At 58.2% G+C, this 22,670-nt stretch overlaps 1 protein-coding gene across 1 annotated transcript; it reads left to right on the forward strand.

Moving 5' to 3' along the window:
• The first annotated feature begins 406 nt into the window (after positions 1-406).
• NLRP12 (NLR family pyrin domain containing 12) lies at positions 407-21,992 on the forward strand. The gene is made up of 10 exons (XM_070061849.1): positions 407-818; positions 2,652-2,732; positions 8,643-10,341; positions 13,015-13,185; positions 16,070-16,240; positions 16,915-17,085; positions 17,609-17,779; positions 18,268-18,438; positions 21,112-21,282; positions 21,508-21,992. Exons 1-10 carry the CDS (start codon positions 530-532, stop codon positions 21,593-21,595), a joined length of 3,183 nt encoding a protein of 1,060 aa, XP_069917950.1. The 5' UTR covers positions 407-529; the 3' UTR covers positions 21,596-21,992.
• The last annotated feature ends 678 nt before the right edge of the window (positions 21,993-22,670 follow it).

The raw sequence follows: 22,670 nt of genomic DNA on the forward strand, positions 1-22,670 counted from the left end.
AACGACACAGCAGGAGTCTCAGAGACCCGCACACAGCACCCTGTCCACACTTCACAACACCGTATTATGCACTTGAACATTGTTCCGGGGGTGCTGGCGTGGTGGCGCAGTGGATTAAGCCACCACCTGCAACACCGGCATCCCATGTCGGCACCTGCTGGAATCCTGGCTGCTCCACTTCCGGTCCGGGGCACAGGAGGCTGAGAGGAGAGTGAGTGAAGGGAGACTAGGCGGGCTGCTTCTGCTGATCCCTGGAGGAGGCACCGCGGCTGCTGGGATGACGTGACCTGCCCCAGCAGTCCCTAGGGGACCGAGGAAAAGGAGGAAGGAGACACAGAGGAAAAGGAGGAAGGAGACACAGACAAGAGTTTGTGCAGGAGCTCGGGGAGGAGAGCGGAAGTGAAAGTCTTTTGTGCAAGTCGGACGGCATCCAGGTTTCCTAATCTTCCCAGCTTCCTCTTCTTCAAAGCAGCCCCACCGGCGGGCAGGGCAGGGAAGTCTTTTCCTCTGCCCGTGCCCACGCGCCCCCATGCTGCCCGCCAAGCTCGGGGGCGGCCTCTGCCGCCTGTCCGCCTACTTGGAAGAACTGGAAGCTGTGGACCTGAAGAAGTTCAAGTTGTACCTGGGGACGGCAGCGGAGCTGGGGGAAGACAGGATCCCCTGGGGACGGATGGAGACGGCCGGGCCCCTGGACGTGGCGCAGCTCCTGGTGGCCCACTGTGGGCCAGAGCGGGCCTGGCAGCTGGCTCTCTGCGTCTTTGAGCGGATGCACAGGAGGGACCTGTGGGAGAGAGGACAGAGAGAGCACCCGGCCGGGGGTAAGGAGGTGGCAGGGAGGAGTTGGCCCTGGAACCCACAGTCCCCCACTCTGCCGTGGGGACCCCTGAGCCCGCGAGGCCCGCGGTGCTGGCTTCGTGCCGGGGTCTAAGATGGTGGGGAGATCGGAGGAAAGAGCAGGTTCTCCTCCTACCAGCCAGGTGACCCAACGCAGCTCTGATGGCGTCTGCCTGGAGGTGGCGCCAGCAGCCCCAGGAAAGCTGAGTGCCCAAGGCTGCCCCCTCCCCACTTCAGAGCCAGTCGCAAACCCCAGGGGGGTTTCCGCTGGGCTTCTGACCCACCACCCGCAGCCCCCTCCTCAGCCCAAGATCACCTGTGAGAGCTGCTCATGAAACCCAGGCCACACCTACACACACTGGCTTATGGCACGGGCGTCACAAGGAGATGGACCCTGCCAGGTGTGGGACAAGGCATGGAGGTGCCACGCCCGCTCGGGGCACCGCCTTCCAGGAACCCCCAACGTGCTCCTGTCCAGAAGCTCCTGGAACCCCATCCTTGGGGGCTTCCGGGTTGACCCCATCGCCTAGGCCTGGTTGGCTGAGCCCACGCCCCCCCACTCCCACCCCCCACATGGGAACGCTTGGCTCAGCGTCCACCCAATCACAGCTTCCCACCAACGCAGACCCTGGGAGGCACTGAAGAGGGCTCAAGTGCTGGGATTTCTGACACCCACATGGGAGACCGAGTTCCTGGCTCCTGGCTTTGGCCTTGGCCCGGCTCTGGCTATCTTGGGTATTTTGGGAGGGAAGCAGCAGATGGGAGCCCTCTCTCCTCTACCTTTGTTCTTTTTTTTATTTTATTTTTTGACAGGCAGAGTGGACAGTGAGAGAGAGAGACAGAGAGGAAGGTCTTCCTTTGCCGTTGGTTCACCCTCCAATGGCTGCCGCGGCCGGCGCACCGCGCTGATCCGATGGCAGGAGCCAGGTGCTTCTCCTGGTCTCCCATGGGGTGCAGGGCCCAAGCACTTGGGCCATCCTCCACTGCACTCCCTGGCCACAGCAGGCGGAGGATTAGCCTAGTGAGCCACAGCGCCAGCGTCTACCTTTGTTCTTTTAAATAAACAATGGCCTCCAGGCTGGGGGTGAGGGGTGTGGAGGTCCCCACCCTCTAATCTCTCTGGAGCAGCCCCTCCCTGAAACTCCCTCGGCTGCCCTGCCCGTCCACTCATTCCAATACAAAAAGCCACCTCCCAGGAAGATTCCGAGGATTCCAGGAGACAGGAGGCAGACAAGATGCTACCATGTTTGGCGCAGTGTCACTGCGGGATGCTGGTGGTCACGACTCTGCCAAGGGAGGGCGGGACCCAGGCTGACGGAGGGGACTGACTGGAGGAATGGCGATGCCAATCACCATGAGTGGGACCTGGAGGGAGCACAGGCCCCAGGGAACAGGGAGGACCCCAGTTTGCAACAGTGTGAGGCGATGGGAACCGGCTGGGGAGATATGTAGGCACTGATTTATTTATTGGGAAGGCAGAGTGACGGGAGTGGGGGGTGAGAGAGAGAGAATCTTCCATCCTCTGCTTCACCCCTCAAGTGCCCAGCTGGGGTTGAGCCAGGTCCTGGGGTTGAACCAGGACCTGCATCCAGGTCTCCCACGTGGGTGGCCGGGGTCCAAGCACTTGTGCCGTCATCTGCTGCCTTCCAGGTGCATTAGCAGGGAGCTGGGGTCGGAAGCAGAGCTGGGGTTCCATCCCAGGCACTCCACTATGGGATGCGGGCGTCCCAAGAGGCAGCTCCACCCACTGAGCCCCAACACCCGCCCTGCAGTTGACCGTCTTGAGCGCCAGCTGATCTCCCCAGAGTCTCTTCCAGATGCTGCGCCTGGCGGCCCGTCTTCGCTGGGGAGCCACCCAGCACGCCTTCTGGAGGTATCTCCAGACGCTCCAAAGCCAGGTGAGCCCTGCGCCACGGTCCTGTCAGAAGGGGTGGGGCTGCGTGTGACACACACCCGGGGAGGGGCGGGTCCAGCAAAGGGGAAACTGATTCAATCCAGGTCTCTCACGTAGGTGGCCGCAGCCAAGGACTTGGGGCATCTTCCACTACTTTCCCAGGCACATTAGCAGGCAGCTGGATCAGAAGTGGAGCAGCCGGGACTTGAACTGGTGCCCATATGGGATGCCAGCATCACAGGCAGCGGGTTAACCTGCTCCCCCACAGCACTGCACCAGAAGCCCTGTATCTTGTACTTACAGGAAGTTGTGTTTCAAATTCTGATTTGTTTTTAAAGATTTACTGATTCATTTGAAAGGCAGAGTTACAGAGAGGAGAGGCAGAGAGAGAGAGGTCTTCCATCCACTGGTTCATTCCCCAAGTGGCCACATGACCAGAGCTATGCTGATCTGAAGCCAGGAGCTGGGAGCTTCTTCCTGGTTTCCCACACAGGTGCAAGGGCCCAAGCACTTGGACCATCTTCCACTGCTTTCCCAGGCATAGCAGAGAGCTGGATCAGAAGTGGAGCAGCCGAGACTTGAACTGGTGCCCATATGGGATACTGGCACTGCAGGCAGTGGCTTTACCTGCTACACTACAGCGCCGGCCCCTCAAATTCTGAGTTTCTATTGGAGGTACCTGGTCCATACCTAGCATTTCATCAAAATGAGGGTAAAGACGTAGACCCACACACCCAGGTTTTCCAAGTACTGGCTCGATGTTTATTTTTAGATTTGAAAGTCTGCTTCTTCAGTCCTCACCAGCCGCAGGGCAGTGGGGGCCGCGGCAGGGCCCAGGTCTGCCGTGTGGAGACCGACGAGGGAGGGGGAGTCTCCTCTTTACCTCCTGCTGGCCAGGCAGCCCTGGACAAGTGCATTCTGGTTTGGAGCCTCTGTGTGCCCTCCCTCTAGGGCTCCTCTCTGACCCCACCCGCCCCCAGGAGATGCTGGGACTGAGAGAACAGGCCACAGGCATGGGCAGAGGCTTCGAGTACCCGGATGAAGAGCTAAGATTTTTGTCCAGGGCCGGCGCCATGGCTCACTTGGTTAATCCTCCACCGCTGGCTTCCCATGTGGGTGCCGGGTTCTAGTCCCGGTTGCCCCTCTTCCAGTCCAGCTCTCTGCTGTGGCCCCGGAGTGCAGTGGAGGATGGCCCAAGTGCTTGGGCCCTGTACCCGCATGGGAGACCAGGAGGAGGCACCTGGCTCCTGGCTTCGGATTGGCGCAGCGCCGGCCATAGCGGCCATTTGGAGAGGGAACCAACGGAAAGAAGACCTCTCTCTCTGTGTCTCTCTCTCTCTCTCTAACTCTACCTGTCAAAAAAAAAAAAAAAAAAGATTTTTGTCCAAAGGGCAGTGGGAGGGAATGAAGGTTTTGTTTTAAATTAAAAAAAAAAAAAAGCTGGTTTATTTTCACTTTACTTGAGAGAGAGCGCTTCCATTCGCTGGCTCATTCCCCGAACGCCTGCAAGTTAGGGCCAGGCCCCTGAAGCCAGGCCCAGGACTCCGGCTGGGTCTCCCGTAGGCGTAGGCGGCAGCAATGCAAAGCACTGGAGCCACCATCTGCCGCCGCCCGGGGTCCGGGTTCGCGGGGAGCTGGATCAGAAGCACTGGGACTGGGACTTGAGCCAGGCGCCCCAGCACGGGACGTGGGTGTCGCAAGCTTGGGCTCAACTGCTGCCCCAAATGCCACCCTACTGATGTTATTGACATGGACAAATCCTAGCTCTGTTCATGATGGGCTACCACATGACGTCCTGATACGCACGCACGCATGCAGGCGGAATGGTTGTGTGCAGCCCACTGACATCTCCACCACCTCACTTAACCGTCATCCTTATGGTCCAAGATTATTCTTTTTTTTTTTTTTTTTTTTTTTTTTGACAGGCAGAGTGGACAGTGAGAGAGAGAGACAGAGAGAGAAAGGTCTTCCTTTTGCCGTTGGTTCACCCTCCAATGGCCGCCTGCTGCAGCCGGCGCACCGCGCTGATCCGATGGCAGGAGCCAGGATCCAGGTGCTTTTCCTGGTCTCCCATGGGGTGCAGGGCCCAAGCACCTGGGCCATCCTCCACTGCACTCCCTGGCCATAGCAGAGAGCTGGCCTGGAAGAGGGGCAACCGGGACAGAATCCGGCGCCCCAACCGGGACTAGAACCCGGTGTGCCGGCGCCGCAAGGTGGAGGATTAGCCTATTGAGCCACGGCGCCGGCTCCCAAGATTATTCTAAAATATCCATCACTACGGATTGTAGTTACTCTGGTTTCTAGTCAAAACTTTACATTTTTTTTTAAAGAATGTTTGTGTTTTTAAATGTTTATTTGAAAATCAGAGTTAGAGAGAGAGGAAGTGTTCTTCCATCTGCTGGTTTACTCCTCAGATGGCCACTACGGCAGGGGACAGGCCAGGCCAGAGCCAGGGGCCTGAATCTCCATCCGGGTCTCCCATGTGGGTGCAGGGGCCCAGCACTTGGGCTGTCTTCTGCTGCTTTCCCAGACGCATTACCAAGGAGCTGGATCAGAAGTGGAGCAGCTGGGACTCAACATGGCGCTTGTATGGGATGCTTGTGTCACAGGCAGCGGCTACCTGCTGTGCCACAGTGCTGGCCCTGTACAGTCAACGTTGCTTTAAAAGAAAAACACTTTTTTTTTTCAAAAGGCAGAGTGAAAGGGGCTGGCGCTGTGGTGCAGTGGGTTAAGCTACCGCCTGCAGTGCTGACATCCCACGTGAGCCCCAGGTCAAGTCTCGGCTGCTCCACTTCTGATCCAGCTCTCTGCTATGGCCTGGGAAAGCAGTGGAAGATGGCCCCAGTACCTGGGGCCCTGCACCCGCGTGGGAGATGAGGGTGAAGCTTCAGGCTCCTGGCTTTGGCTTGGGCCAGCCCCAGCTGTTCTAGCCATTTGGGGAGTGAGCCAGCGGATGGAAGACCTCTCTCTCTCTCTCTATGTCTCTCTAACTCTGCCTTTCAAATAAATAAATAAATCTTTAAAAAAAAAATGCCCACAGTGCGGTTACCAGAGACCTGTACTAGCAGGGAGCTGGACAGGGATGAAGGCTGCACAATGATCCATAACACCCTGTCCAAATCTAGAGGTTTTAATATTGCTTACAAATACACGTTAAGGGAACTAAGAAAATAACTGTATCCATGAACAGGTAACCCACAAACAACATGTGGTCTATGCACACCATGGAACATTTAGCTTTAAGAAGGAAAGAAACTCTGACACAGGCTACACATGGATGAAGCTAAGGACACAGAGTGCTATACGAAATAACCAAACTCAGAGGGACAAATAAGCGACTGTGTGTGTAGCAGGTGCCTGGAGCAGTCAGAGAGAAACAAAGTAGACCTATGGCGCTGGGGGCAGGAGGGGGAGAGCTGGCACTCAGTGGCTGTGCGGTTTCTGCCTTGGACTACGAGAGTCTGGCGATGCGTGGTGGGAGCGTCTTCATGTCACGGGCTCGACACCTGAGGACGGCCACAGTGTGGAGTCTTAGGAAATTGATTTCACCACAATTGAATTGCCCACAACATTAAGACTCCTGCATCCCGCGTCGGAGTGCAGTGCATGGGTTCACTTCTCACCTCCGGCTCAGGATTCCAGCTCCCTGCTAATGCACACCCCGGGAGGCGGGGGTGACGGCTCAAGTCTCTGGGTCCCTGCCACCCACATGGGAGACCTGGAAGAAGCTCCTGGCTCCTGGCTTCCACTTGGCCCAGTCCCAGCTGTTGCAAACATTTGGGGACTGAACCAGTGAATGCAAGATCTCTCTCACTCTCTCTGATATTCTGCCTTTCAAATAAATAAATCTTTTTTTATTTTTAAATTTTAAATATTTTTAAATTTAAAATTTTTTATTTTTAAATATTTTTATTTTAAATGTTTTTATTTTTAAATTTTTTAAATGTTAAATATTTTTAAAAAAAGATTTATTTATTTATTTATTTGCAAGTCAGAATTGTGCAGAGAGAGAGGTCCTCCATCCGCTGGTCCACTCCCCAATTGGCCGCAATAGCTGGAGCTGCGCCGATCCGAAGCCAGGAGCCAGGAGCTTCTTCCGGGTCTCCCACGCAGGTACAGGGCCCAAGGACTTGGGCCATCCTCCACTGCTTTCCCAGGCCATAGCAGAGAGCTGGATCAGAAGTGGAGCAGCCGGATCTGGAACCAGTGCCCACATGGGATGTGGGCTCCTCAGGCCAGGGCATTAACCCACTGCACCACAGCGCCAGCCCCCAAATAAATAAATCTTTAATGAAGTCTCAGGTTAAGATGCCTGCATCCCGTATCTGAGTGCCTGCATTTGCCACCTGGCTCCGGCTCTGGATTCCAGCTTCCCGCTAACGCAGAGCTTGGGAGGCAGCAGTAATGGCTCAGGTGATTGGTGGGAGGCTTGGGCTGAGCCCCCGGTTCCCAGCCTCAGCCTAGTGCAGAGGGGAGCTCTCGCTGCACCTGTTCCCCTTATTTCTCTACATCTCAGATACATCATTTCCTGAAAAAGTGCTTCAACTGGTAAGCGTTGTTTAACGAATATTCTATCCCAGGTACAAGAGCACCTGCATTCGTTCCAAGAAAACCGGGATCAGACTCACAGCCCTTTTTGACCTTCTGTTGGGTTGGGCAGTTACGCCAGGCCTCTGGGGACATCCAGACGCAAAGGGATGCCTTTGTGTCCCAGCAGGGTCTCAGCGCCTTGGCACTGTGGACGCCCCCAGCCCAAGCCTGCTTGGTTCCCAGGAACCCTCTGTGGTGTAGGAGGTTGAGCAGCACCTCTGGCCTCTTGCCACTAGATGGCGGTAGCAACCTCCCCATAGTGTCAACCACACCCATCTCCAAACCTGTGCCCACTGTCCTCTGGTCCAAGCAGCCACCTGGCTAACGTGGTTCTAGATGGCGCATCGACGTCCCTCCCAAGGCCAGCGTCCCAGAGAGCGCAAGCAGAGGGTTCACCTCCAGGGCAGGTGGGCATCTGCCCAGTGTCAAAGGAGACACAGATGCCCGGGACCTTGCTTCTCCACTTCACCTCCAGATCACACAGCGACCTTGTGACAAATGCAGGCTGAGACTCGGCCCCCTCCCTGCTGCCCCACCCACTTCCAGTCCCAACAGCTACACAGTAGCTCCCCGGCTTCCCCAGGAAGGCACGGCTTCACCAGGAGGGCTGTGGGCCTGGGGCTCCCGGTAGACAACAGCGGCCAGGAGACCGCAAATAACTGTTGGGGCCAGGGTTACGGTGTAGTGGGTAAAGCCGCCGCCTGTGGTACCGGCATCCCACGTGGGCACCGGTTCTAGTCCTGGCTGCTCCACTTCTGATCCAGCTCTCTGCTGTGGCCTAGGAAAGCAGTGGAGGATGGCCCAAGTCCTTGGGCCCCTGCACCCATGTGGGAGACCTGGAAGAAGCTCCTGGCTCCTGGCTTTGGATTGGTGCAGCTCCAGCCATTGTGGCCAATTGGGGAGTGAACCATCAGATGGAAGACCTTTCTCTCTCTGCCTCTCCTTCTCTCTTTAACTCTGACTTTCAAATAAATAAGTTTTTTAAAAAATAATTGCTTATTTGAAAGTCTGAGTTACAGAGAAAGGGGGAGACACACACACTGGGTGAGGGGCGCTTTTATCTGCGGGTTCACTCCCCAAACGGCCACAAGGGGCAGTGCTGGGCCAGACTGAAGCCAGGAGCTTCTTCAGGTCTCCCACGTGGGTCATCCTCCACTGCTTTCCCAGGTGAATCAGCAGGGAGCTGGGTCGGAAGTGGGGCAATTGGGACTCGAACTGGCGCCCATGCAGGATGCTGGCGCTGCAGGTGCCACCGGCCCCTCACACTTTAACTCACGACCCCACTGAATGCTGCCGACGCCTCTTTCACGTCCCCGTCCCCCAGATCCCCGGGAGGCCTATCGGGACTACGTGCGCAGGAGATTCCGGCTGATGGAAGACCGCAACGCGCGGCTCGGGGAGTGCGTGAACCTCAGCCACCGCTACACCCGGCTCCTCCTGGTGAAGGAACACTCCAGCCCCTTGCGGGCCCAGCAGATGCTGCTGGACATGGGCCGGGGACACGCGAGGAGCGGGGGCTCCCAGGCCAGCCCCATCCGCGTGGAGATGCTCTTTGAGCCAGACGAGGAGCGGCCGGAGCCGCCGCGCACCGTGGTTCTGCAGGGGGCGGCGGGCATGGGGAAGTCCATGCTGGCCCACAAGGTGATGCTGGACTGGGCCGACGGGCGGCTCTTCCAGCACAGGTTTGATTTCCTCTTCTACGTCAACTGCAGGGAGATGAACCAGGCTGCCCCAGAGCAGAGCGCGCAAGACCTGCTGGCCAGCTGCTGGCCGGAGGCTGGCGCGCCCTTGCGGGAGCTGGCGCGCCTCCGTGGGCGCCTCCTCCTGATCCTCGACGGCTTTGACGAGCTCAAGCCCTCCTTCCACGAGGCTCGGGGCCCCTGGTGCCGCTGCTGGGAGGAGAAGCGGCCCACGGAGCTCGTGCTCAGCAGCCTGATCCAGAAGAAGCTGCTGCCGGAGCTGTGCCTGCTCATCACCACCCGGCCCTCGGCACTGGAGAAGCTGCAGCGGCTGCTGGAGCACCCCAGGCACGTGGAGATCCTGGGCTTCCCGGAGGCGGAGAGGAAGGAGTACTTCCTCAGGTACTTCCAGGACGCCGCGCAGGCGGCCCAGGCCTTCGGCTTCGTGCGGGACAGCGAGCCACTCTTCACCATGTGCTTCGTGCCCATGGTGTGCTGGGTGCTTTGCACCTGCCTCAAGCAGCAGCTGGAGGGCGGGGGGCTTCTGGGACAGGCGTCCAGGACCACCACGGCCGTGTACACGCTCTACCTGCTGAGCCTGCTGCAGCCCAAGCCAGGCACCCCGGCCCCGCGGCCCCCGCCCAACCAGAGGGGGCTCTGCTCTCTGGCGGCCGACGGCCTCTGGGCTCAGAAGGTGCTGTTTGAGGAGCGGGACCTGCAGCGACACGGCCTGGACGGGGCGGACGTCTCTGCCTTCCTCAACATGAACATCTTCCAGAGAGACATCAACTGTGAGAAGTTCTACAGCTTCATCCACCTGAGTTTCCAGGAGTTCTTCGCGGCCATGCACTACGCGTTGGAAGGCACCGAGGGCGGGGCAGGCCCGGACCAGAACCTGGCCCGGCTGCTGGCCGAATACGGGTTCTCGGAGAGGAGCTTCCTGGCCCTCACCGTCCGCTTCCTGTTCGGACTCCTGAGCGAGGAGACGAGGAGCTACCTGGAGCGGACCCTGTGCTGGAAGGTCTCGCCCCGGGTCAAGGAGGCCCTGCTGCGGGCGATCCAGAGCAAAGCCCGGAGCGAGGGCTCCACCCTGCAGGCTGGCTCCCTGGAGGTCTTCAGCTGCCTGTACGAGATCCAGGAGGAGGAGTTCGTCCAGCAGGCCCTCAGCCACTTCCAGGTGGTCGTGGTTGGCCACATCGCCACCAAGATGGAGCACATGGTGTCCGCGTTTTGTGCCAAGCACTGCAGGAGCGCCGTGGTGCTGCACCTGCACGGGGCTGCCTACGGCATGGATGCAGACGACGGCACAGGATGGACCGGGGCCCAGACACCACTGGCAGAGCCGTAAGTACCGGCCGGGGCTGGCTGGGCGTGTTCATACTCCTAACTGTTGGTGTTTGATGGATGGGGGAGTCGGGGAGTGCCCTCCTCCAAGACACTTGGCAATGTCTAGAAACACCTTGGGGGAGACGGGTGATGTCACTGACATGTAGTGGGTGGAAGCTGGAGATGTGGCCAAGCACAGCACAATACACAGGGCAGTCCCCCGCCACAGAGAATGATCAGGTCCCTAAATGCTAGTAGCGCCACAGGCGGGCACCCTGCTCTTCGACAACTTCGTCCATTGGGACGGAACTGAGTCTGTGTCAAGGAGACCTGGGTTGACCAGCACGCTTACCCAGGACTTCAGGTGAGGGTACCTCAAGCGCTGGTGCTTAGGTGCAACAGGTGCAGGCCCGGCTTGCAACATTGGAATCCCCTATGGGAGCACTCGCTGGAGTCTCGGCCACTCCACCTCCAATGCATGGGTGCCCAAAGTTTTTTGGACCAAAGTAAACTTCTAATTCTGTTTTCCACGCACTTTCGGAGGTACCCTCAGGTGTGTGAACCAGGCTCTCTTCTTAGACTGAAGATAGTGTAGCCCCATCCGCCCACCAGCCACTGCCAATACCCTGATGACGAGGGAGCTAGACCCTAAAGGAGTGAACAGGTAGCTGTCGGGCAAATCAAGGGTTAAGAGTTTCCACTGGAGGAGCAAACGGGGCAGTGTCACTGGAGTGACCTGGGGGTGATGGACAGCATCAGAGGTGGGGGTTGGGGAAGGGAGCTCGGAGGAAGTGACTTTGGGGCCAGGACTTTGGGATAGCTAGATTTCCCTAAGAGGCGGTCTCGGGGAACGTGGGTGAGAGAGGAGCAGACACAGGAAGGGAACGCACCAGCACGCTGACTTCTCGTGCTCGGCGGCACGGGAGCGGAGGGGTTCCCTGCAGCTCCACATGGGGCACGGGGCAGAACTGGGGAGGGGAGAGTGTCCACTGTCTGCCCACTCAGACAGAGCCTGACCTGGGAGAATTCAGAAAGCGGGGAGCGGCCTCGGAGCAGAGGGAACAGCCACGGTGAAGACCCTGGGGTGCGGGGAGCCAAGAGGTTGGTCAGTCAACAGCCCACTCTGATCAAGGTTTGCTTCCAGCGATCCAGCTCACAACTCCAAATAGCAAGCGGGGTCGAGGCTGTGCTGGTGGACCCCTCCCGGACAGATGATGCCATTGGTGTGTGCCAAGTGTTTCACACAGGGACCCTGAGGGATTCAACTTTAGGTTGAGTTTCCTTTGTCTGAAATGGCTCCTCCCAAAAGCTAACAGAAGAAATGCACATTTGGTCCCCTAAACCTTGGCCATACCCCAAGCTGTGGGAATGTAAGACCCATCTTTTTGAAGTTTTTCCTTAAAAAAAATTATTTATTTGAAAGGAAGAGTTGGGGGGGAGGGGTACAGATAGCGAGAGAGATCCTCCATCTGTGGGTTCACTCCCCAAATATCCACAATGACCTAGGCTGGGCCAGGCTGAAGCCAGGAGCCTAGAACTCCATCTGGGTCTCCCACGTAGGTGCAGGGAGCCTGAAGTGGTGCAGCAAGGACTTGAACCAGCATCCACACGGGATGCCGGTGTAGCTGGTGGCAGTTTTACCCTCTGCACTGCACTGCCAGTCCTGGACACGTCTTCTGCTGTCATTTGGTCATTGACCCTGGTTCCTATCACACAGCTCCTGATGTCCAGGAGCTCCCTGGGTACCAGGGGCCTCCTGGTTGGGGGTCGGTGCCAGAGTAACCAAGCCAGGACAAGATGCCGGGAGCTCACCAGCGTGGAAAGACGTCTGGGGCTTGAGTCAATGTCAACCCTGCCTGTGTAGTGAGGCCTTGATACAGACCCCAGGGAGCTGAGTTGGGAGCTCCTGGGTTGGTTCACAGAGAGGCCGTGGAGGCTGCACACCTCTCCCACTCCCCGTGTCCCTCCCATGGCCGCCAGCTCCTTTATAACAAACCAGTAATGTGTGCAGGTGAAGCCCCCACTGGGGACACCACATCCCACAGGGGAGTGCCTACTTCAAGTCCCAGGCACTCTGCTTCTGACCCAGCTCCCTGCTAATGCACCTGGGAAAGCAGAAAATGGTAGTTGAGGTACTTGAGTCCCTGTCTGCCCATGTCAGAGACCCGGACAGAGTTCAGGACTCCTGGCCTCAACCTGGCCCAGTCCTGGCATTTGGGGAGTGACCCAGCAGCTGCAAGACCTCTTTCTTTTCCCACATCTCTCTGCCTTTCAAATAAATAAACCTTATTAAAAATGCAGAACCCGGTCCTATTGTAGACCTACTAAATCAAAATCTGCATTTTTCTTTAATGTGGGGAGATTGCCATGCATATTAAAATCCTGGCCAAGCACACACCTGCTGCATTTGCCTTATCCAGAGCCTGTGGCAGACATCACTAGTTGATTCCAGCACCCAGCCCTCAGGAGCCCACATGTGGCCTCCATCTTTTTTCTAAGCCACGGCCACCAATCCATCAGTGTGCAGCTGTGAAGGAAGCCGGGTTCTGTCTCTGATCCAAGCCCGGGTGGCCCCCTCACTGGCTACGGGATCAGTGAATTAAACTGAAGGCGGTACAGTGCTTCTTACGCCACGCAATCATTCCGTGGCGAGCAGCGGAACGAGACCCGGCCTCTCCTTCCCTCACGCAGAGCCGAGAGGAGCATCCTGCCCGACGCCTACAGCCAGCATCTGGCCGCAGCCCTGTGCTGCTGTCCTGACCTGGTGGAGCTGGCCCTGTACCGCAACGCCCTGGGAAGCCGCGGGCTGCGGCTGCTCTGCCAGGGCCTCCGACACCCCGGCTGCAGACTCCAGAACCTGAGGTGAGTCCCTTGTGGTCCCGCCACTGCCACGCCAGGGCTCTGGTGGCCAGATTGGCTGCAGCCGAGGGCGGCGGCCGTGGAGGCTTTGGCCTCAGGCCTGATGTCCTCCCTGCCCTCGTGACCTCGTCGTATCTTAATGACCACACTAAAGAGCGCATCTCCGTGGACCACACATCAGACATCAGCATCTCCCGCTTTCCTTATGTTTTAAAAAATGTATTTGAAAGGCAGAATGGCAGAGATTTTCCATCTGCTGGCTCACTCACTCTCCAAATGGCTGCAACAGCCAGGGTTCGGCCAGGCTGAAGCCAGGAGCCAGGAGCTCCATCCTAGTCTCCCACGTGGGTGCAGGGACCCGAGCACTCGGGCCGTCTGCTGTTGCTGTCCCAGGTGCATTAGCAGGGAGCTGGATGGGAAGCAGAGAGCTGCTGGGAGGGGAACCGAACTCCAGTATGGAATAAGGGTGCCTCTAGTGGTGGCTTAGCTCACTGCACCACACCACCCTCCCGTCACTTCCCTTATTCCTCTCTCCAGTCCAGTCTCCTGCCACCTGACCGCTACCAGATTCCAGAAGTCGTACATCTGCCCAGGGCCTTCCTTTTTCCCATCAACTCTTGCTAGTGTCACGTTCAAAACACTCTGCAGCACGGGGCAAGTCAAGGGGACACGGACCCCACCTCAAGGTAGGGTCTTCAAGGTACGTGCAGCTGCGGTTCTGAGCCACTGCAGCCCCGAGAGGTGGTGGCCTCCTCTGTAATCTGGAGTTGGGGGTAGCATCGGGCCTGGCAGTTAGGGTGCCCCCAATCCACACAATAGTGTTCGGGTTCACCCTCACTTCCGGCTTCCTGCAAATGCTCACCCTGGGGGCCGGCGCTGTGGCGTAGCAGGTAAAGCCGTCATCTGCAGTGCCGGCATCCCATATGGGTGCTGGTTCTAGTCCCAGCTGCTCCACTTCTGATCCAGCTCTCTGCTGTGGCCTGGGAAAGCAGCAGAAGATGGCCCAAGTCCTGGGGCCCCTGTACCAGGTGAGAGACTGGGAAGAAGCTCCTGGCTTCAGATCGGCGCAGTTCCAGCCATTGCGGCCACTTTGGGAGTGAACGAGCAGATACTCTCTCTGTAACCCTTTCAAATAAATAAATAAATCTTAAAAAAAAAGTTCACCCTGGGGGCCAGCACCATGACATAATAGGCTAAGCCTCTGCCTGTGGTGCCAGCATCTCATATGGGTGCTGGTTCTAGTCCCAGCTGTTCCTTTTCCAATCCTGCTCTCTGCTGTGGCCTGGGAAAGCAGTGGAAGACAGCCAAGTCCTTGGGCCCCTGCACCCGCGTGGGAGACCCGGAAGAAGCTCCTGGCTCCTGGCTTCAGGTTGGCTCAGCTCCAGCCGTTGCGGCCATCTGGGGAGTGAACCAGTGGATGGAAGACCTCTCTCTCTCACTGCCTCTCCCTGTCTCCTAGCATCTGATGGCAGTGTAAGAGTCCGTGTTTTTCCATGGATGAATGGACAGGCAAAACACATCACACACAGGCAGTGGAACATTATCCAGCCTTAAAAACGAAGGGAACCCTGACCCACGCCACGACACAGATGAGCCTTGAGGACATGGTGCTAGGCAAAATAAGCCAGTCACAAAAGGACAAAAGTTACAGGAGCCCACTCCAGACGGAACCCAGGGTGATCTAAGTCACAGAGACAGGAGAGCGGTGGTTGCCGGGACGGACCGGGGTACGAGGGGCTGCGGCGTTCTTCATGGGCTTAGGGTCTCAGTTTGTAATGGAGATCGACTGCACGCGCCACACTGACACGACCCAGCCCCACACTAAAACGGCTGAAGTGACTTCCTGCTGTCCGTATTCTACCAGATTACAAACGAAAACTAGAACGGGCACTGGACGCGCAGACGCCCGCGTCCCACCTCGCAGTACCTGGTTTCACTCCTCACTCCTCTGCGTCTGTTGCTGCTCCCTGCTAAGGAGCACCTTGGAAAGCAGCAGGCAAGGGCCCGGGTGCTTGGGTCCTTGCCACTTGTGGGAGACTGGAGTGAGTCCCTGGCTGGAGGCAAAGATGCGTTGTTTTGTCATCAAAGATAAAATTGTAGTATTTACCACCTACGGCACAGGGCTTTGAAATATGCACACACACACACTGCAGAACTACGCGAAGAATCCACACGTGCATTCCCACACAAACGCATCATTTTTGTGGTGTGGACATTCAGTGTCTACCCTCAGCATTTTCCAAGAATCCAGTATAGTGTTACCTCGTCGCTCTGTAAGAACTGGAGTACAATTCACACACCCGAAAAATCTGCCCGCCCCCGTTACAGCGTGCAGTTCTAGGGCTTTCTGTAGTGTCCTGTGATGGCACAGAGCGCGCCACTGGCCAATTCCAGAATTCATTCTTCTGGAAGGAATCCCTGCCCCCACCAGTCCCTGGCAAAGCTAACCTCCTGCCTTTCCTTAAAAAAGAAAAAAAAAATTGTTCGAAAGGCAGTGTTACAGAGAGAGGGACAGACAGACAGATGCACACACAGAATCTTCCACCTGCTGGTTCAATATCCAAATGCCTGTCACAGCTGGGGCTGGGCCCGGCGGAAGCCAGGAGCTCCATTGGGGTCTCCCACGTGGCTGTGAGGTCCACGCACTTGGGCCATGTTCCCCTGCTTTTTCCCAGACCATCAGCAGGGAGCTAGATGGGAAGAGAGAGGGGCAGCCGGGACTCAAACCATCGCCCACACGGGGTGCCGGTGCCGCAGGTGATGGTCTAACCCGCTGGACCCACGTTCTTTCCTGTATTTTAGAGGAGGAGAGAAGTGTTCCTCAAGAGGGAGGGAGGGAGGAGGTGAGGGACAGCATCCACAGCTCCCATCTCTTCTCCCCCTGCAGGCTGAAGAGGTGCCGCATCCCCAACTCCGCCTGCGGGGACCTCGCCACCGCTCTCACGGCCAACCGTCACTTACTACGGCTGGATCTCAGCGGCAACAGCCTGGGGCTTCCGGGCATGGAACTGCTCTGTGAGGGGCTGCGGCAGCCCCGGTGCAGGCTGCAGATGGTCCAGTGAGTCCCCGCCGGGCAGAGTCAGCCCTCCCTCCCTGCAGGCTTTACCTCCCGGGGCTGACGGGACCCTCCATCTCCACATCAGGCTCCCCTCAGCCCATGACTGTAGACCCCTGCCCTAGATCCGGTGCTTTGCGGGGGCCACCTTCCGACCTCCTTGGACCCTGCCCATTTCCACAGGGTGACAAGTCCCTGAGGCCACAGGCTACCCCAAAAGCTTATTTGAAAGGCAGAAAAACAAAGAGACAGATTTTCCATTGGCTGGCACACCACTGCCACCAAAATGCCCAGAGCAGTCAGGGCTGGGCCAGACCGAAGCCAGGAACCTGGAGCTTCATCCTGCCTTCTCATACGGGTGGCAGGGCCCCAAGTCCTTGCGCCATCCCCTGGTCTCCCCCAGAGTGGGCAACAGCAGGAAGTTGGCATGCAGAACACGGGACTTGAACCTGCGGACTCTGAACCAGGATGCAGGCATCCCAAGCAGTGTTCTAACCACCCACCCATAGCACCTTACGTAGGGGTCTCCAGTGTCTGGAAGAAGCCCCGGTGCTCATCCGCCGTGGTTACTGGGGGTCGGCCGTGTGTCAGGTTCCTGTTCAGCCCCCAGGCCAGGGCAGGAGCAGCCAGGCGGCAGAGAACACAAGCGGCCTCTCTAACACCCCTTTCCTCCCGAGGTTGAGGAAGTGCCTGCTGGACGAGGGGGCCTGCCGGGAACTGGCCTCCGTGCTCTGCACCAACCCACACCTGGCAGAGCTGGACCTGACAGGGAACGCCCTGGAGGACGCGGGCGTGGGGCGGCTGTGTCAGGGTCTGCGGCACCCAGGCTGCAGGCTCCGGACCTTGTGGTGAGTCCGGCCCCGGGGCTGTGACGGGCAGGTCTCCTCCTGCCGAGTGAATGTGCGGAAGTGCACCTGCTGCGTGTGCACCAGAGTTCCCGGCAGGCAGATCTCACGACAGCCGCCAGGTGGGAGACGGACCCATTTCAAGGAACGATCTGAGGTGTATACCCGCCAGAATTACTAGGTCACCTGGCAGCTGTGTTTGTCAGTGTCTGAGGGGTGTACCGTAATCCGGGGGTCATGCTATTTACCATGCTGTGGTGTTTAAGTATTCCAGTCTCTGGCCATGTCCTCACGGGCACCTGTTGTAGTCTGTGTTCTTGCAGTTGTTTGTGGCTACCCTACTGGGGGCGGGGCGGCCTCCCCTTGAGCTTGGAGATCTTCTCACGGGCACGTTTGTGCGTCTGCTTTGGCGAGACGTCTCCCCAGGCCCCGTGCCCGTCTTCAGTGGGTTGTTTGCACACTCCGGAGGGTGGAGGTCAGGGTGCACATGGTTGGCCCCTGCACAGAAGCCGTCCCCTCTGTGCAGGCTGAAGATCTGCCGGCTCACTGGGGCGGCCTGCGGAGAGCTGGCCGCCACCCTCCCTGTGAACCAGAGCCTGGTGGAGCTGGACCTGAGTCTGAACGACCTTGGGGACCCCGGGGCGCTGCTGCTGTGCGAGGGGCTCAGGCACCCGTCGTGCAGACTCCACACCCTCCGGTGAGTGCGGATCCCGTGTGGGCTGGGGGAGGCCAGGCGGAAGCTGGAGTCAGGAGCAGAGGCGGGCCTCGAACCCTGGCGCTTGACGTGTAAGACGTGGATGCCTCGGGCAGCGTCTTAACCACTGTGCCACGTCCCCGCTCCCCATGAACTCTGCCTGCACCAGTTCCTTCCGGAGACTTCTCTGCCACAGGCCCCGCCTGTTGCTGGCATCTGGGCAGTGACCCAGCAGGTGCAAGATCTCTGTCTCTCTCTAACTCTGACCTTCCATAATCTTTTACAAATTTTTTCAGTAAAGAAGTTTCACTGAAGCCACACAGCACTCCAGGGGGGAGCCGAGGGCTCAGTGCCTAGCTCATACTTTTTCTTCTTCTAATCGCTTCCTTCTTTCTGCCCCTCATTCCTGCCTGCTTCTGTCCTGCCCCAACCCCCTGCCCGCTGTCCGCGGAGGGGCGGCGGGCCTCAGCACGGGCGCCGTGTCGTTCCAGGCTAGGCATCTGCCGGCTGGGCTCCCCTGCCTGCGGGGGCCTCGCCACCGTGCTCCAGGCCAACCCCCACCTGCGGGAGCTGGATCTGAGCTTCAACGACCTGGGAGACCCTGGCGTGTGGCTGCTGGGGGAGGGGCTGCGACACCCCACGTGCAGACTGCAGAAACTGTGGTGAGTGCACGGGCGACCGGTGGGGACCGCCTGCTCCCCGCACCCCCCTTGCCTTGCAAGGCGCAGGATAGAGACAGTGCCCTGACCCTGAAGCAGGTGCAGCCTTGCCCCTAGCAAAACCTCACTTCTTCCCCTGATGTTTATACTCGGTTCATGGCTTCTCCGTGAAAGCTTCAACCCCGGCCTCTGCAAATTACAATCAAATGTCACTGACGACTTTTCACCTCCCTTTCCCCCAGCCCAGCCTGATCAGCCATCCTGTCTTCAGAGACAGAGAGACAGAGAGAGTGCACACTTCCACGCACTGGTTCACTCCCCAGATGGCCACAACAACCAGGGCTGGGCCAGGCCCAAGTCAGGGGCCAGGAGCTTTTTCTGGGTCTCCCCCGTGGGCGCAGGGGCCCAAGCACTCGGGACATCCTCCACCGCCTTCCCAGGCACATCAGCAGGGAGCTGCATTGGAAGCAGAGCGTCCAGGTCTTGAACCAGCACTGATGCGGGATGCTGGTGTCACAGGTGGCAGTTTAACCCCCTGTGCCACAACACCTGCCCTCTCTGTCTATGGCCTCTTCCTCTCCATGCGTGTCTTGCTTGCCTGGGGCTTTGGGTACTGAAGAGTTAGGATGAGGGCTTAGAGATAAGCCTACTGCTTTCCTTGGAGCTGCTGGGTCGCTCTGGGATCTCTCGTGGGGATCCAGGCCAAGGTCCCCCCAGGAGGTGGCTCCAGTGCCCAGCCCCTCGATGTGGGTAACTTGGTGGCACAGCTCCCTCCCCAGCTCTCACCAGTCTCCTACTCATCCATGGCACCTGGGAGGTGGGGGCTCTGTCCCCAAAGCCCCCTCCCCACCAAGTCCTGAATTTTCTTCCTCCTTTCAGAAGCTGGTGTCTACTGCCTTGGGACCTCAGCCTAATTAAAATTAACATCTTGGGGCCGGCGTTGTGGTGCAGTGGGTTAAGCAACCATCTGGGATGCCACTTCCCATATGGGCGTTGGTTCAAGTCCCTGCTGCTCTACGTTGTTGTATCCGGCTCCCTGCTAATCCGCCTGGGAAAGCAGCAGAGGTGGCCCAAGTGCTTGGGCCCCTGCACTCACATGGGAGACCTGGATGAAGCTCTTGGCTTCAGCCTGGCCCAGCCCTGGCCTTTGGAGCCGTTGGGGAGGGAACCAGGGGTCAGAAGATCTGATTCTGCCTTTCAAACGAATATTTTAAAAATAAAAATTAAATTAAAAGCCTTTCTCTTAAAACCCCAGATTGAACTTAAAGTCTTGGGTGGGGCTCGCGCTGTGGTACAGGGTGAGCCGCTGGCTGCAACGCACATAGCCCACCTGAACACCAGTCTGAGACTGACTGCTTCCTGATGCACCTGCCAGTACTTGGGCCCCTCCCGCCCACACAAGGGACCAGATGGAGCTCCTGGCTCCTGGCTTCAGCCTGAGCCTTGGGTGCTGTGCCCTCCGGGGAGTGAACCAACAGATGAAAGGTCTCTGCCACTCTGCCTTTTTTTTTTTTTTTTTTTTTTTTTTTAAGGAACGTTTATTGACCTGTTTCACCCAAAGGGACAAGCTCCAGGCACAGCATGGTCTAGGCATTTGGATTGTTGTATTTTTTAAAATTTATTTTATTTGAAAGGCAGAGAGACTTTCTACCCACTGGTTCACTCCCCAACTGCCTGCAACAGCCAGGACTGGGCCAAGCCAAAGCCAGGAGCCAGGAACTCCATCCCAGTCTCCCGCACTTGAGTCACCAGTGGCTGCCTCCCAGGGTGCATAGCAGCAGGGAGCTGGGGTAGGAAGTAGAACTCGGACTCGAACGTGGGATGCGGGCACCCCGAGGGGCGTCTTACCCGCAGCACCTAACGCTCACCCCGGAATCTCGACCTCCATTCCTTCCACTCCCGATGCTGCGTGGGCTCCGTCCTCAGGCGGCCCAGCCTTGCCTGGTGCCACAGTGCCCGGGGCTCTGCTCTTTCTAAACCAAGGCCCTCAGGGAAAGAAATCTCCAGTCAAAGCATGGTTTTGAATTCAGCCTGGTGCCCAACTGGAACCAGGCACGAGGGCTGCGGGCATGGAAAGCAGCGGACTTGGGCCTGGCACCTTGTCCGCCTCCACAGCCCGAGAGCAAAGCCAGCTCCTCCTAGACTGAGACTGGGTTTTGAACAAGAAATGGGGAGGTGAGGGCGGGGCGTGGCGGCGCGGTGAGCCGAGCCTGGCATCCCATGGCGGAGTGCTTACCCCGCTCCCTGCTGACGCAGCTGGGCGAGCAGCTACCTACGTGTGCCACCTACGTGTGGGAGACCTGATGGACACGCAGGCTCCTGGCCTCAGCACGGACCGACCCTGACCTTTTTTGGCCATGTTGGGGGGGCGGGAATGAACCAGCAGATGCAAGATCTTTCCCTCCCTCCCCCCCTCCCTCCCTCTCAAATACACAATTCCCAGAGGGGGAAATTTTCCTTGGCTACAAAGTCAAGGAGCGCACCCACCCTAGACCTTGCTGAAAACAGAGGACTAGCCTCTGCCTTCTGAAACGCCCCGATGCCAGCCCGGCAACGACCTCCGCTCCCACGCCTACGTGCTTTCTCCCCTAAAACCTTCTCCCTGGCCCCTCTGAAAGCGAGGCTTTGGCAGGAGCCCCACCCGCTGTAGCCGCCACCGCTCCTTGTCACCAACAGGCTGGACAGCTGCAGCCTCACGGCCAAGGCGTGCGAGGACCTCTCCTGCACCCTGGCGACCAGCCAGACCCTGACGGAGCTCTACCTGACCAACAACGCCCTGGGGAACACGGGGGTCCTGCTGCTGTGCAGGCGGCTCAGGCACTCCAGCTGCAAGCTCCGGGTCCTCTGGTGAGCCTGGCGCCTGTTCTCTGCAGGAGGCAGGGCGTGGGGCTGGGGCTCAGGGGCCGGGGGTAGGCGGGGACCCGCAGCCTGGAATCTGGGACCCTCTCTGGCATCCACCTGTGTGTGATCACGTGGAATATGGGTGGGGCCATCACCCGGACCATCGCTTGAGCTCATCCACTGGATGCCACGCCCCGGGGTTCATGCTGTTTCCCACTCTTGTGTTCTCAGGCTGTTCGGAATGGACTTGAACAAGCTGACCCACAAAAGGCTGGCGGCGCTGCGCGCGACGAAGCCCTACCTGGATATCGGCTGCTGATGGACCCGGGACAGAGGCAGAGGGGGCCGAGCTGTCCATCACCCGACAGGACACTGCAGTCTCCTCCTCCCCCTAGACACAAACATTTTTTTAAATTAAAGAAAAAGTAGAGGGACGGGGCAGGTGGCATAGCACAGTGGGTCACCTGCTTGGGTCACCTGCATCCCATACAGGAATGCGGGTCGACTCCATACCTGCTAATTCACCCAGGAGACAGTGGCTGTTGGCCCAAGCACATGTGGAGTCCTGATGGAGTTCCTGGCCCAGCCCCAGCCTTTGCAGCCATTTGGGGGAGGGAACTAGTGGATGGAAGCCTCGAACTCTGCATTTCAAATAAAAGCTCCCTAGCGCAGAGCCTGGCAGAGTGGTGATGGCGCAAACTTGGGTCCCTGCCCCCCACATGGGACACCAGGATTGAGTTCTTGGCTCCCATCTTTCACCTGGCCAGCACTGGCTATTGTGAGCTGTGGGTGAATGAATCAGAGGATGAGTGATCATCCTCTCAAGAAATCTGGTTTTCAGAGCGGGGCAGGCATTGTGGTACGCTGGGCTGAGCCATCACATCACATCACATACTCACAACCCATTTCAAAGTCCCAGCTTTCCCCTCCTGGGCCAGCTCCCTGCTAGAGGGCCTGCTATGCAGGGGATGATGGCTCCACCCAGGTGGGAGAGCCCAGTGGAACTCCTGGCTATCAGCTTCAGCCTGGCTCAACCCTGGCTGTTGTGGGCATGGTGGGGAGTGAACCAGCGGATGGAGGTCCCTCCGTCCCCAGGTCTACCACTCTGAAGGCACAGTCCCTCTCTTCTTTCACCATAGCAGTGCTATTTTCATTACCCGGGATTTGAAACCCAGTCTCGGCGACCGGAGGGAGATGGACCCAGCAGGAACGCCAAGGACACACCACAGCAGTCTACAGAATGAGAATGGAGGAAAAGCCAACTTCGGGGAGGACATGGTGACAGGGACACCAGCACCCCTGTGGTGGCTGGCCTCTAGGATTGAGACAGAGTCTGTCTCATGTCTGGGAGGCAGCACTGATTGCCCGTGTGTGACCCGGAAGGTCTCGCCGCC

Source organism: Oryctolagus cuniculus, chromosome 18, assembly GCF_964237555.1.
Source record: "Oryctolagus cuniculus chromosome 18, mOryCun1.1, whole genome shotgun sequence".
Classification (NCBI taxonomy): domain Eukaryota; kingdom Metazoa; phylum Chordata; class Mammalia; order Lagomorpha; family Leporidae; genus Oryctolagus; species Oryctolagus cuniculus.

Coding starts and splice junctions, on each gene's coding strand:
- NLRP12 (XM_070061849.1), top strand. CDS start 530: ATGCTGCCCGCCAAGCTCGGGGGCGGCCTCTGCCGCCTGTCCGCCTAC. Junction 819..2,651: donor GAGAGAGCACCCGGCCGGGG/GTAAGGAGGTGG, acceptor AGTCTCTTCCAG/ATGCTGCGCCTGGCGGCCCG. Junction 13,186..16,069: donor TGCAGACTCCAGAACCTGAG/GTGAGTCCCTTG, acceptor CTCCCCCTGCAG/GCTGAAGAGGTGCCGCATCC.